Genomic DNA, 13,242 nt, shown 5'->3' with positions numbered 1-13,242 from the left:
TTTGCCAATTTACTTTCCAATAGCTGCATTTGCAATCATTTGAAAGTCTTGCAGTTTTAATTAATGTCAGAAAGTGGTCTTGAACTGTGCAGTGTATCTCCTTATTTAGATTTTTGGATGTTTTGCTCTGACTGAACTCAGCCATGGAACTAACACCAAAGGCATACGGACTACGGCCACGTTTGATCCTAGCACTCAGGTCAGTCCTTAATGCACACTGTCAACCAGGCTTCCTTTACATACAAAACTGTGTAAGAAGGAGTTGGTCCCTGCCTAGGCTTCAGCTCTCACAGTTGAAACAGCCCTCTCAGTTCTTTACTTGAACTCACAGCTCAGTTTAACCTAAGATCTAGGAAATGCTTCCCAATCCATTAGTCTGCTTTATTTTTTTTTTTTTAACTGCTTAAATGAGCAGTTAAAAAAGCTGAGTTTCAGGCTTTACAGTGGTAAATGAAGTAATGAGATTTTTGAACTCTGAAATTTTTTCCTTACTACATGTGTTCTCTCCAAAGTTGAACACAGTAAGAGAGATCTCAGGTGTTAGAATGCAGTACAGAATAAAATCCTGGCAGTTAATGAATGTTTTCAAAACATTACTAGGGTAATGAAAAAGAAAAGCTGTGACCTGATTTTTATTATTTATATAATTTTCTTTTTCTTTCCTGGCTACAGGAATTTGTCATCAATACACCTGACTTTGAAGCTGCAAAGTTCTGGGTTGGTAATATGGGGAAACATGCTACTCATGCCGTTTTGTATGCCCAGCTCTATACTCCTGATGGACAGTGCCAAGGATTACATTCCTTTATTGTACAGGTAGAGTGGAAATATTGCTAATCCTTTTTTTCTTTTGGGGAGGAGTAGGTTCAAATTAAAAACTTCATTATGCTGTTATTTATACCCGACCAGCAGATTCCTTATTTAATGCTTTCACAGTTCATTGCAGTTGTAACCAGTGTACTTTTTTTAAATGGTCACTGATTTTGTGAAGGTTGTAGAGCTAGTTTTATACTGTCAGTTTTCTGCAAAATTTCTCAAAATACAAAAGAGCTGAAAAGTCTCCAGATTATCGCGGTACTTAGTTAGAACTCATCTAGTTTATATGAAGTCCTGAAAGTCTTGCATGGGGCTTAAGATGATTTATGTCTGCCAATGCTGCAGGCTGATCTGCATGAAATCTGCAAACTTCTACCACAGAAATCATTTTAGAAGATTAAAGGCATCATAAAATATGTCAGTGCAATAGAAAACTTGTACATAGTAAAATGAACTAGTTGCAGACTGAACAGAGTTTATTACAGAATCAGGGAATATCTCAAAGCTGATTTTTACATAAAAATTCCATTGGTTCCTGCTGTGTCTGTGTACGCCTGAAGAGGTTTCAGTGCTAATCTGATGAGAGCAGTCATCAGTGTTAAGGGATATTTAACACAGTGATGTGATTAGTGTCATCTTCCAATGGGATTTTCATTAAAGCATCTATGTCCTGAATGAGAGGATGCATAAGTACAAGTTATATCCAGGATTATGTGCTTGAAAGAAACAGAGACATCTCTTTATCATTAATAATGGGTACAAGATGGGAATATTTTCAACCTTTGAAAAATTCAGCCAATAACTTACATTGTTCCACTACTGGAATGTTGTGTTTCACTTCTCTACAGATTCGAGATACAAAAACTCTCCTACCACTGCCAGGTGTGATGGTAGGTGACATAGGAAAGAAACTTGGGCAGAATGGGTTGGATAATGGGTAAGTCAATACATTTGAAAGAGAAAATATTCTAATTACATTCAAAATGTAATGGTGCAAAGATCCCCCTGTATCAGTTCTGTCTTTATTCCTGAAGTGTTCACTAGTGATTTTAAATTTTTGATATTTCTAAAAAAACCCCAGACTGAAAGATCTTGGATTTCAGTATTTTCTATCTGAATAAACAGTCTTTCAGCCTTCCTCACTTTTTAAAATGTGAAGTGCTCCTGGTATTCTGTGAATATCCCCAGACAGTCTTGCAGTTATAGACTCTGCAACAATAATAATGGAAAAAAAATGCATTAAGTTCTCAGTAAAGAACTTTATCAACCTCTGCACCCATCTGGGTGTAAGCCTTTAATTATTTTCTCTGTTGATTTCTAGCCCACAGGAAGGGTAGTGGTGGTCCACAGACAAGCTTTATTTTTAGTAAAGATGTAAGATTAGTGAGACCCAAGAGAGAAACCATGTATCTTGTTTAAACCATGGGATTTCTAGACTACAGACAAGAAAGAGAAGGCTAGTTATTTTATTCCATATTATGTATGTTCAGTTGAAATAAAAAAGAAGCTGGCTCCATTTCTTAGTCATGGACTCCAGTGGCCTTACTGTGTCTACTTTACTATCCAAAGGTGTCTGATAGGGAGGAGATACAGAGAGGAAACAGAGGTAGATTTATGCATTAAAACATCATTATGTAATAATTATTTAAACTGTTGTATTACTTATGTAGCTCTGTATAAAGACAGAAACTTAAAATGGTAAACAAGGATTTCATTCTTTATGCCTCAAATTTACTTCTTTCTATTGATTCAGTTTGTTACAGATAGTGTATTGTCCTTCAAAATATGTCATTGCAGTAAATACAGTATAGACATCTTAAAGTATCCTGGTTTCAAATATAATGGCTTTGACCATCTTTCCAGAAGATTGTAGGAATTTTATGGTTATGTAGTTCATTACCACTGATTCTCTGTTTTCTGAAGACACCAAAAAAATAAATGTAAAAAAACCAAAACAACCCAAAATTAATTCATAGGGGAAAACTGTGAGAAAGACTTTGAAAAGAGGGATGTTTAAGGTTTGGTGGGTAGTTTTTCTTGCTTATGCATTACAGACTAGTAGCCACCAGATGGCACAGCAGCATGGGCCTGAGTGATCTAAATGTTATTCAACGTCATACTTCTGTAGAAGTGTTCAAATTCTGCTGTTCATTCTTATATTGAAACACAGTTTTACGTGCAACTCAGGAAAGAAGAGTCTGCTTGTTATGTGACTTTAAAATGTACATAATTTTAGATCCATTTCTCTATTATCTACTGGGGAAAAATAAAGTATTTCTTAAAATGTTGGTAATAACTGAATAATTTGAAATTATAATCCATAAAATACAGTGCAAATGAGATACCAGTGACTTCCTACCTTAATGTCAGATGGAGTCCCTTATCTTAGTTGACATCATGTGTCATTTAAAGCAGTCATAGGGCATTTCTGTTTACTTTGTATATGTTGTTTTTAAAAAATTATTATTGTGTTCAAACAGTAGTGCCCAAAGAGCCCCAGTCATGGATCTAGATCTCTTAAGTATGCATCAAGACAGTCTGTGTGTTAGAAACCTTAAGACAGCTCTTGCAGATTAAGGCAGAAGGGTGAGGGAGCCCAAGGTTACCAATAGATACCCTTCATTTAGCTAAGAACTCCAGGGGCCTGTGTTCCTGAACTACCTCAGCTCATTTTTTTTTGGAGAAGTCTAAGGTTAGAGGCAGGCCAACATTTTTCTCACGAACCAGGGAACCAAGTTTTGTTCTGTAACCTTCCTGCTCACACTGAGATGTCAGAAGTGTCAGGGCTTGTAGATGTTGGCTCTCAGAGGTACACAAAGGTCTGGATGGGGACTAGAGAGGAAGTTCTGCATTTGTTTGCAGAGACAACAAGCCATGCCACCCTAGAAAAGGAACTCTTGGTTGCATGATCTGCAAAATGCCAGGATCCACAGAGAGATATTTCCCCAGATACTGCCATGTCAAGGTGTTCTCCTTGGCCATTTAGCAATCTTACATCCTAGTTTATCCCAGAGGAAGCATGGACTTGTATGTGGAGAGGAGAAAACCTTCCCTTATGCTGTGACTACAAGTATTAGTTTCTACTGGATGCATTGCCAGGTTTTTTTGAATGTGTGTGTGAAGTCTGGTTCAACTACCATGAACACTTAGTAAATCAGGTCTATTTCCATGTAGCTACACTCAGGATATGTGGTCACAGTGAGGATCGGAGTCTGAGATCTCTTACAGAGATGTTTGATTTTGTTCCTCTGCTTCAAGAGATTTATGCTAATAATTTTCAGTATGGATACAGAGAGTTAATTTCCTGAACACTAATGAAGGTCATGGGGAAGAAATTCCAGAGCCTCCTTGGAAAATGCTATTGTTTTATGCTATGTAAGAAAACAGAGTGTTTGATAGTAGTTGTCCATTCTGGCTTTTAAAAACAATTAATCTCTTGGGTTGTTTGGCTGAAAGCTGGTTTCCTGCTAATGCAGAGTGTAATTTTTTTAGTTAGAGAAGGAAGAAAAAAGAAAAAAAGACAAAATCACTGTAAAATATTTTAAAATATTTTCCTTTCCCTAGGAAATTTACAACAATTTGTGTAATCATTGCATAAAGGGGTAAAATAGAACTCTGTTTTTTCTTATGGAGAATTTAGACTGGTTTTGTGTTTTGTTACCAAAATTAAATCAGACTGCCACCAGGGGGTGCAAATGCTTCAGTCTTTATTTTATAATACTAAAATGTCCCCCTGTTGCTAGTGCTCTGGCAGTCTTTGAAATATGCTGTTCACTGAGGACCCAGAATGGTAGTAGCTGAGGGAAAAAAAACTACTGAAAAAATCCCTGAGTATTTGGGATTTCAGGGGCTTTTCAATAAAATGGAAGGCAGGTGTAAGGAGTGGGGGCAGGGGGGTGACATACACATAAAGCAAGAGCAGGGCTAAGTGTTGATGTGCATTTCTGTTTCTTTCCTTTGGTGTGGGGGTTTTTTGGTTGGGGTTTTCTGGGAGGAGCTGTACCTTGGCTAATGGAACATTGCCAAAATTACCCATTACCTGTTACTTCAGTGCACATCAGTAAATGTTTGGCACTGAATTGGTGGTGAACCAATTTCCTGTCCCTTTTTAACTAGCAGCAAATTCCTGCTTTCCCCTCTCCAGAGATGAAAATGATGCCCAACTGAATCAGCATGGGAAGAGTGAAAATCAGATATAATTATATTTCTGAAGTGGTGCTTACCATGCCTCTCTTTGTAAAACATGTTATGAGCTTGTTCAGCTCTGTCCACTGATAACATGTATATAGTTTGTAGAGCAGATAAAACCTATGGTAAGGGAAGAACTAGAACAATAAAGCTGTCACTTTACCTTAAGTCTTTGTAGGGGATTAAAGGGTCTTTCTGGAGGATGAATTAGCTGCATCTAATGATAATGGTGGGTTTGGGAAAACTGATGGGGTTTATTAGCTGTTTAACAGCCTCTCATTTACAATTAAAATGTGGTCAATCTTTGCGCACATACAACACACTAAGATGTTCAGCATGTTCTCTAGCAATCAGTGAGGCCAGATTCACTTTTCTGGATACTGAAAAAAAACGCCCAAGAAGAAATGGGTAAAGGGGATTTATTGGAGAGACAAGCAATAAATTGTGTAAAAGAATCCCCTCTGGAAAGAGATTGCAGGCTCAGAAAGCCCTCACTACAATCTCTTGTATATTGGCAAAGATGGCATACATCACATGACTTCCAAGCCTTTACAAATTGCTTTAAATGGTTAATTCATAGTTTGTTTCTTTGTTACTATCAGTATCACTGCCAATTACACTATGATTCTGCTACTGCTAGTTTAAGGGCAGAAGAAATGAAAGTCTAGTCCTTTTTGTCTTGTACTATTCATCCTCTTCCCTGTCATTTAGATCTTGCAACTGTTTAAGTTATTTCACTGGGAAGATAGGAGTTACAATACACAGTTGAAGCCTAAATAGTCTTTGGAGCTTCATCTTTCAATCTGAAACAGTAGTTCAGTGAAGATAATATTCATATCAGCTTCTTTGGTTATTTGCTTCTACTCCCACACTGTCTTTTCCTTTCTGCTCTGATGAACATTTATGTAGCTGTGTAGGGGACTCAGCTAGGGAACTGGAACTACCTGAAACTAACCCCACCAATTTTAGCTGTCTTCAGTCAGATAATTTGTCAGGTCTGGTTCACTGCAAGGCCTTAGGAGTGGCTGTTTCAGTACAGGAAAAAGAGCAGAGATGTAAGAAATCAAGTGTAAAAATTGGTCCTGCTTCCCAAATAAACCAGCTTAGGCTTGTTTAATATTTTTTATTGACTTACAGCCTCTAAGTCACAAACAATTGCAATAGCAATACCAATGAAGTGGCTGTAGAAGAAAAATTAATGTTAAAAATGCTTGTGCCTATATTTACATGATCTGAATATACCATCAATACTTTAGTCTATAATATCCACACATGCTGGCTCGAAGAGAAGCCCGGAGGTCTAGCCACGCAGCCTCTGATTTAGGGCGGCACACACAAAAGGATCAGAGGGGAGGTGCTCCTCACCCCAGGGAGCCGTCCCTTGAGCGGACTGTGAGAGCACGCAGGCGGAGGCAAAGAAGCAGAGAGAGGGGACTCTCCGTATAGGAGAAGAAGGTTTATTCCTGTGAAACAACGGGGGGAAGGAGACAGAGAGCCAAGGATCTGCACGTGTCCAGGGACTTTATAGTGGGGATAGGAAATGCAGGGATAAGGGATACAGCCAATGGAATACTTAACAGGAGGTGGGGTTTAGGCTGAGGGAACCAATGGAAATAACACCAAGGAGGGACTTGGGGAAGGAGGCAATGGAGTGTTGAATACAACAGAACTTTCTAGAACTTATACATATTAAATTAAGGGAAAGAAATATATATAGAATTATATATAAAATAGAAAGGGGAAAACATTCACCAACCATACAAAAGTATGCAGATAACTGAACTGGGGGATTATGGGCTCTCACCCTAACTACAGAGTGAGGCATTAAACCTCGGGGCCTGACCACCACTTCTTGGTGTCTGTGTTGTTCTCAGGGGTCAGGGTGGTTGTAGCCGCTTGCACTGCCACATTAGTCCTTGTGAAAAGTGCCACTTCCTCGGTTAAAACTAGGTATTTTCCTAACACATCTTGCATGTTTGCAGTTTAAGTTAAAGCCATGATTTTTGCAGTGGAATCTTTCACATTTCCCTGCTTTGCCCTCTTCATGTAGTTTCTGCAGTCAGGGCTGGACACTATGTGGGTACATACAGTGCTGTGCATGTTACTAGGCTGTGGTCACATTGCTGAAGAGTGCTGCCTTATCCCCTCATTTTTGTCATGTTCATGTGCCTCAAAACTCTTCAGCCATAGCTACTTCACACTGAAAAGCACTTGATGTGGTTGAAAATAGGGAAAGGTTGATTTAGATCTGGTCACACATTTGTTTTTTGACCCGCAGAAATACAGCCTCACATCTGCAGTGAACTTCAACCAACGATTTTTGTTCCTTAGAGTTCTGTCACCTCTCGACAGCTGCAGGAGTCTGCACATTCAGAGCTCCTTGCAACACTGACACTTGGACTATAAGAACTTTAGTGTGAGTGCGTCTTTGTGTGTCTGTGAAGTCCATTAGGTTAGGATTAGGAGGCCTATAAACAGCTATGTTGTTTTGTCATTGCTATTGAGCATTATTGTACAGAGCTGCATTCTTAGATTAGAGCCTTGATTGTAGAAAATAAAGCTAAAATACTGCCATGCAGTTTTCCCCCGTTTCTCTGTAACTCTTTTCAGCTCTAACCTTTCTGTGAGCTTCAGCCTAGAATATGTGGCAATTTTCTTTCCTTCTGCAAGTTTTTCATCAAACCTCTGAAATGTTACTCTTCCCAAGGTTTACTGTATCCCATGAACAGCCTTCCTGTACCATTCACCTGCTTTCTGTTTCTGGCTGGAAGTATGGCTGGTGTCATTGCACCATCTCTAATGTAGTCAGTAACAAAAGCTGGCAGAAAAGGCATTTTAGTGAGTCTCAAGTTCACCAAAGCATGTTTGAGCTATTTGTACTATAGGTAACAGTTTATTACTTTAGTACTGGCAAAAGGAGCTCATAGCTTTTCCAGCTGCTTCTCTTTTATCAGCATCACTGCACACCAGATGAATTTCTATTGCATGATTTAAAGTCAGTGAGATTAACTTAGTTTGAAATGTTCCCTCAACTAGTGGCCAAAGAACCCAAACAAGAATGCTACTATTGGAATGGCACTTCATTCTGCTCAGCTGCTCTTGGTAGAAATCTGTGTGATACAGTGGTTTTTTATCTGTGGTAAAAAATGTGTCTACATGATGCAAAATTGCACATTGCTGTAGAGCCCTGTGATATCTATTTAAAGTGACAGCTGTCAGTTGTCTTGCTGAGAGGTCTTAATCTCAGTCACGCTATTTGCTGTGCTGAAGAGGCCCTAAGTAGGGCAGCTTTCAACCCTCTGGTCTTGTCATCACCATGTGAAATTTAGCCATTTTCCAAACTTGCTGGTACATGATATCCCCATGACTGTGTATACAGTTCTATTATTGTAAGATATCTCTTCAATTCTTTAAGGAGATTTTTCCCCTAAATGCGTTGACAGATGTGGGCCAAGTCTATGCTTTCTAGGCTAATAACCATTAAAAATGTGATCGTTGACTTCATTAAATCCTACTATTTATTTTTAATATGTTCTAATATCAAGTTCCAATTGGCCAGTATGTCTAACAATTCCCAACAGCAAAGTTCTTGGAGAAGGAGCATAACAGCAGTTGGCAGCAATCTCACAAGGTCACTTAACCCACCAGTCCTGTGAGGTTCTGCTTTTATTTTCAACACTGGTGCTTACAGGCATATCTTATTTCTTCACATATGGAAATTTTCTGTTGAATTTTTAATTGCTAGTTCTGCCACTCTGCTTTGCTTCTTAAAGTCTTTTCCATCTGATATGCATAGCAACATATCTTATATAATGTATCTGTAATGGATAATATCAAGGGAAAAAATCTAAACTTTCAAAACCTGTTACTTGAATTCATTTTGATTTTAAGAAAATAGGTTATCATATAATGATAGGAAATTCAGTATTCTGGTTCACTAGCTGTGAAAGAAGTTATTAAAGAAGGGTGTGCATGTAGTTTTTAATCAAAATAGTTCTAGGTCATCTTTTATGTGGTATAGAATTAGCTTCCTTGTATTTGTGTCAGATTATAATAAAACTTGAAGATTTCTCACTCTTTCCGACCGAAGCCTTCCCTTAGATTTAACTGTTTGGGATTGTATCACAGCAAATGAAAGTGGGTAAAACTGTTTAGGTCATTTTGGGAGCTGTTTTGTTCAGCACACATCTGTCACATATTCCTTATGAGTAGGCTTGGAATTCCTAAAAGTATGTAATTAGTATATAGATTTATAAAGTAGTAGCTTTGAATTTGCTTTTTAGAAAAACTTGAGTCTCAGGCAGGCCAATATAAAAATTTTCTACAACTGCACAACTTTGCTTAGTGAATTGAACTAATCACTACAGTGTAAAACACAACACAGAATAGGGATAATTTGCTGGTTTATTCATTGTCATTATCTCCCAGGTAACAAATGACAGACCAAAAGGGAATGTCCTCAAGTTGTACCAGGGGAGGTTTAGGTTAGATAATGGGAAAAATTTCTTCACTGAAAGAGTGTTCAGACATTGAGACAGGCTGCTCAGGGAAAAGGGGTGGAATCATCATCCCTGGAAGTGTTCAGAAGATGTGTGGATGTCATACTTGGGGACATGGTTTAGTGGTGAACACGGTGCTGCTGGTGCAATGGTTGGACTCTGATATTGGAAGTGCTTTCCAGCCTTAATGACTCTGTGAATTCTGCCACGAATCTTACCATTCATCACATATGAGGCTAAGCATGTTCCAGATATGTATTTGCAGATAGAAGGCCCAAGGACTGGAGCCCTTTGAAATATCATACTAATCTATGCCCCAAAGATTGTATCATATTTGTATCAGAGGTCAGCTCTTCCTTTAGTCTGGTTTATAATTCCAGTTTCAATCACCTATTCAATAGCTTTTAAAAATAATATTTCATTGCTTTCTTCCATGCATCCCTTCCTGCTTGGGAGGGATCCTTATAAACATCCATGGAGCTCCCTTACTTTCATCACTCTGATTCCTTCTTAAAATTCTCATTTGCTCTAACGGCTTGTAAAATAATAGCATTGATTAGCTGCTGGTGTACTGTGACTGACAGGCATCCTGTCAGGAAAATATTCTTCAGCAATTAGTGTCTGCTTCACCATTTGAACATATTTGTAGTTTCCTGCCTTATGCTTGCATTGTAAGGTCCTAGGAGGAAGCACCTTCTTGGAATTCTATGGATGTACAGCAACTGTGAAAAAAAGCATGCTAAACTAGAAACCTAAACCTTGCCACACACACTCTTCTGTAATTAATGAGTACTAATAATTAAAAAGCTCAAGTTCTTTCTAAGATGCATGCTATTACTCAAGAATATTGGTTGTTGTATAGGTTTAGTTGTGATTCTGTTTGGGATATAGGGAGCAGAGAATGTGAATTTAGCCAAAAGATCTTTCTCAAATGAGATTTTTTATTTTCAGTGATATGAAAAAAATATTGATATAGATGGAAATCAGATTTTTGGAAATTCTGAATTTGCTTCTATTACAAAGTAGTGTTGTCTCACTGAAACTGGCATTTAACAAAGCACTTCTTAGCATTGTTGAGGCAGCTGGTTCTTGGTTAGGATAGCATGCCTTTCTCTGTGTATAAGTCTGAAAATACTGTGTATCTCTAAGGCTGAATAAATTCAGTATTCAGATACGTTTCCTTGGAAACAACTCATAATTTAAAAACACAAGCAGCAATGCAGCCCTTATGTAATTTATTAATGTGAAAGACCTGGCTCTCGTGAGCCATATTAAATATATCAGCCTTTATTGGCAGGAAAAAGGAATTTTCTTTGATTACAAATACAGCTTTTCAAGCGCTATTAGATAGTGAGATATTTGTGAGTGGGGTTGATACTGCTGCTATTGTGCCAAATTGTGTTGCCCATTTGGGTGAAACAGTTCAATCACTTTCTTCCTGAAGAATACGAGTACTCAGGACATTCTCCCTATCTTAAGAACTTCCCTCTTTATTGCTGCTAGGGTGCTGCAATTTAGAAAGGGTTATCCTGCTCTTCCTTTTTTAAGATGCCACATTTCACAGAACAGAATTCCTAATTTGAGTTTAAACAAAGGAAAGTTTTCCTTTTGGTTCCTTCTCAGGGCACTATTTCAGCTATGTCCTTATTTGTACTGCAGTAGAATGAGTGATCCTCACAGATCTATATTCTAGACTCATAAAAATATATTGTGTCTCTATCCCAAAGCAGTCTCCAGACTGGACTAAACAACACGTCAGTAAAGAATATAGTTAGGGCAGAATTGTTTGGGGCAGGGAATTTGGAATAAGAAAGGCCCAGTCACATTGTAGGTGGGAGAAGGACATTGTTCATCTTCCCAAGCTTTTTACAGCTGAGATACCAGCTTAAGGAACTTAAGTCATGCAGCCTGAGAATTCAGTTCAGCTTTCTGAAGTGTCAGTGAAAGTACCTGTCAAACTGCCTGTGTACAAGGTCTCTAATAAGTTACTTTACTTGTCCCTTCCCTTAACCAGAATACATTGCTCATCCTTCCGTTTCTTTTTGACTTCTTTCCTTACAAAGCTGCTGAAATGGTCTCCCAGAGTTAAAGTGGGTTTTTTTTGGTTTTGTAAACATCATCTTTTTAAAACAAAAAAACAAAAATCAGAAGAGTTATAACAAATAATTTCCCGTCTTGAATTTATTGTGCTGCTCTGAAAGTCTTTGTTGTCCCAGGCATACTTCCCTAAAATCACCTACCTGGCTTGAAGGACACTGTTTTTGGTTCACTGACATGCCTGAGATAATTTTGCAATCCCGTCTTTCTTGTGACCTTTATTCTGTAATATAAACACCTCAGACTATGTAGACATCTTAGATTTAGATCTGTTTGTGTATTTGTTTAAACAGATTTGCCATGTTCCACAATGTCAGGATACCAAAAGAAAATATACTGAATATAGCTGGAGATGTCACAGCTGAGGGGAAGTACTCAAGTTCAGTCAAGGTATGAAACAAGGCCTTGTTTCATTAAATATACAAAGATATAAGTAGGTTAAGAGACAGAGCAATGGGCCTCTTATGTTGGGAAGTACTGGATACCTGAACTGTTGACAATTTCACATGAGGTATGAATGTCAGTTTTTTAATTGCATTTTAGAGATAACTCACCTTGCTGACTTTACTGAACTTTGTGCTCTTTCCACGACCCTACTAATCCCAAAGAGTTTAGAGTGTGACTATGTTCAGGCAAGACTATTCTGAGTCCTGCCTGAATACCTCATCTGAAGGAGTCAAGAAACAAAATTGCCAAAATTGCTTCTGATCATGCTACCAAGTTGCATCTTCATGGGGGTAAAATGAAATGTTAGCCTCAGCATTCATTCTGTGTCTTCTATTTGTTCAGGATGCTAAAGAGCGTTTCAGTGCAACTGTGGGATCCTTGTCCACTGGCAGAATTATGATCACTGGAATTTGCATGACCAATTTAAAGCTTGCCTTGGCAATAGCCATTCGCTTCTCAGCAGCTCGCCATCAGTTTGGACCAACTGAGGATGAAGAAATACCTGTCCTTGAATACCAAACACAGGTAAATATTTTGGAATTCAACCTAAACATTTTTATATAATGAAACTCACATTCAGAGCTACTGCAGATCACAATAGTGACTGTGAAGTTAGTGGATTAACGTTGTCTGTGTCACCTGAAGCATCATTCTAGTTCAGCTGTGGGGGTTCATTCCAACTCAAAACCTTCTCCTGGCATGACCAGGCTTTTAACATAAATTCTTGGAATAGCAAAACCAAAACAATTCATGTTCCTCTGAAGTACCTGCAAACATTTGTCTTCTAAAATAGTAACCTTTTCAGAGAAAGACTGTCTTACATGCACATGTGAAAGTACTGCAGATGTAGAAACTAGCATTTGCTTCAAAATATCAGTGCTTCTTTTGCTGCTACACTAATTTTCTCATTTGTAGCCTGTATGCTTTAAAAGTATGGCATTCATTGTGGAGAAGTCTCAAGCTAATACTGATTTGAAGAGGATTATAACCAAGGTTTACCTGTAGTATATGCAGATGAAAAAAATAGAAAAAGTATATGTAAAGTAACTGGGAAAAAGGGAAAACTCAGATCTGCTGAATGACAAAGGTTAATATATAAGAAGTGCTAAAAAAAGCCTGCCCAGTTTGTCCTTGCAGTGTGGGTGCCTTTTTCCAGGTTGACATTTACCTTGCAATGTTGACAGATTTCATGGGT

General features: G+C 38.1%; 1 protein-coding gene across 5 annotated transcripts in view; it reads left to right on the top strand.

The window, feature by feature from the left end:
- Nucleotides 1-13,242, top strand: part of ACOX3 (acyl-CoA oxidase 3, pristanoyl) — a 31,515-nt gene that overhangs the window by 5,893 nt on the left and 12,380 nt on the right. For all 5 annotated transcript variants that reach the window (XR_006020630.1, XM_042053867.1, XM_042053868.1 and 2 more), the window contains 5 exons: nucleotides 110-199; nucleotides 673-816; nucleotides 1,665-1,753; nucleotides 11,894-11,990; nucleotides 12,390-12,572. Coding sequence is in view for 4 of the 5 variants with exons in the window: in XM_042053867.1 (XP_041909801.1) it covers nucleotides 110-199; nucleotides 673-816; nucleotides 1,665-1,753; nucleotides 11,894-11,990; nucleotides 12,390-12,572 (603 nt within the window). In the remaining variant the exon portion in view is untranslated. The remainder of the gene's footprint in view (nucleotides 1-109; nucleotides 200-672; nucleotides 817-1,664; nucleotides 1,754-11,893; nucleotides 11,991-12,389; nucleotides 12,573-13,242) is intronic.

This window comes from Corvus kubaryi, unplaced genomic scaffold, assembly GCF_017639235.1.
Source record: "Corvus kubaryi isolate FWS band 111438036 unplaced genomic scaffold, C.kubaryi_AGA036_p1.0 split1-131, whole genome shotgun sequence".
Classification (NCBI taxonomy): Eukaryota; Metazoa; Chordata; class Aves; order Passeriformes; family Corvidae; genus Corvus; species Corvus kubaryi.
This window is presented reverse-complemented; position numbering and strand designations above follow the sequence as displayed.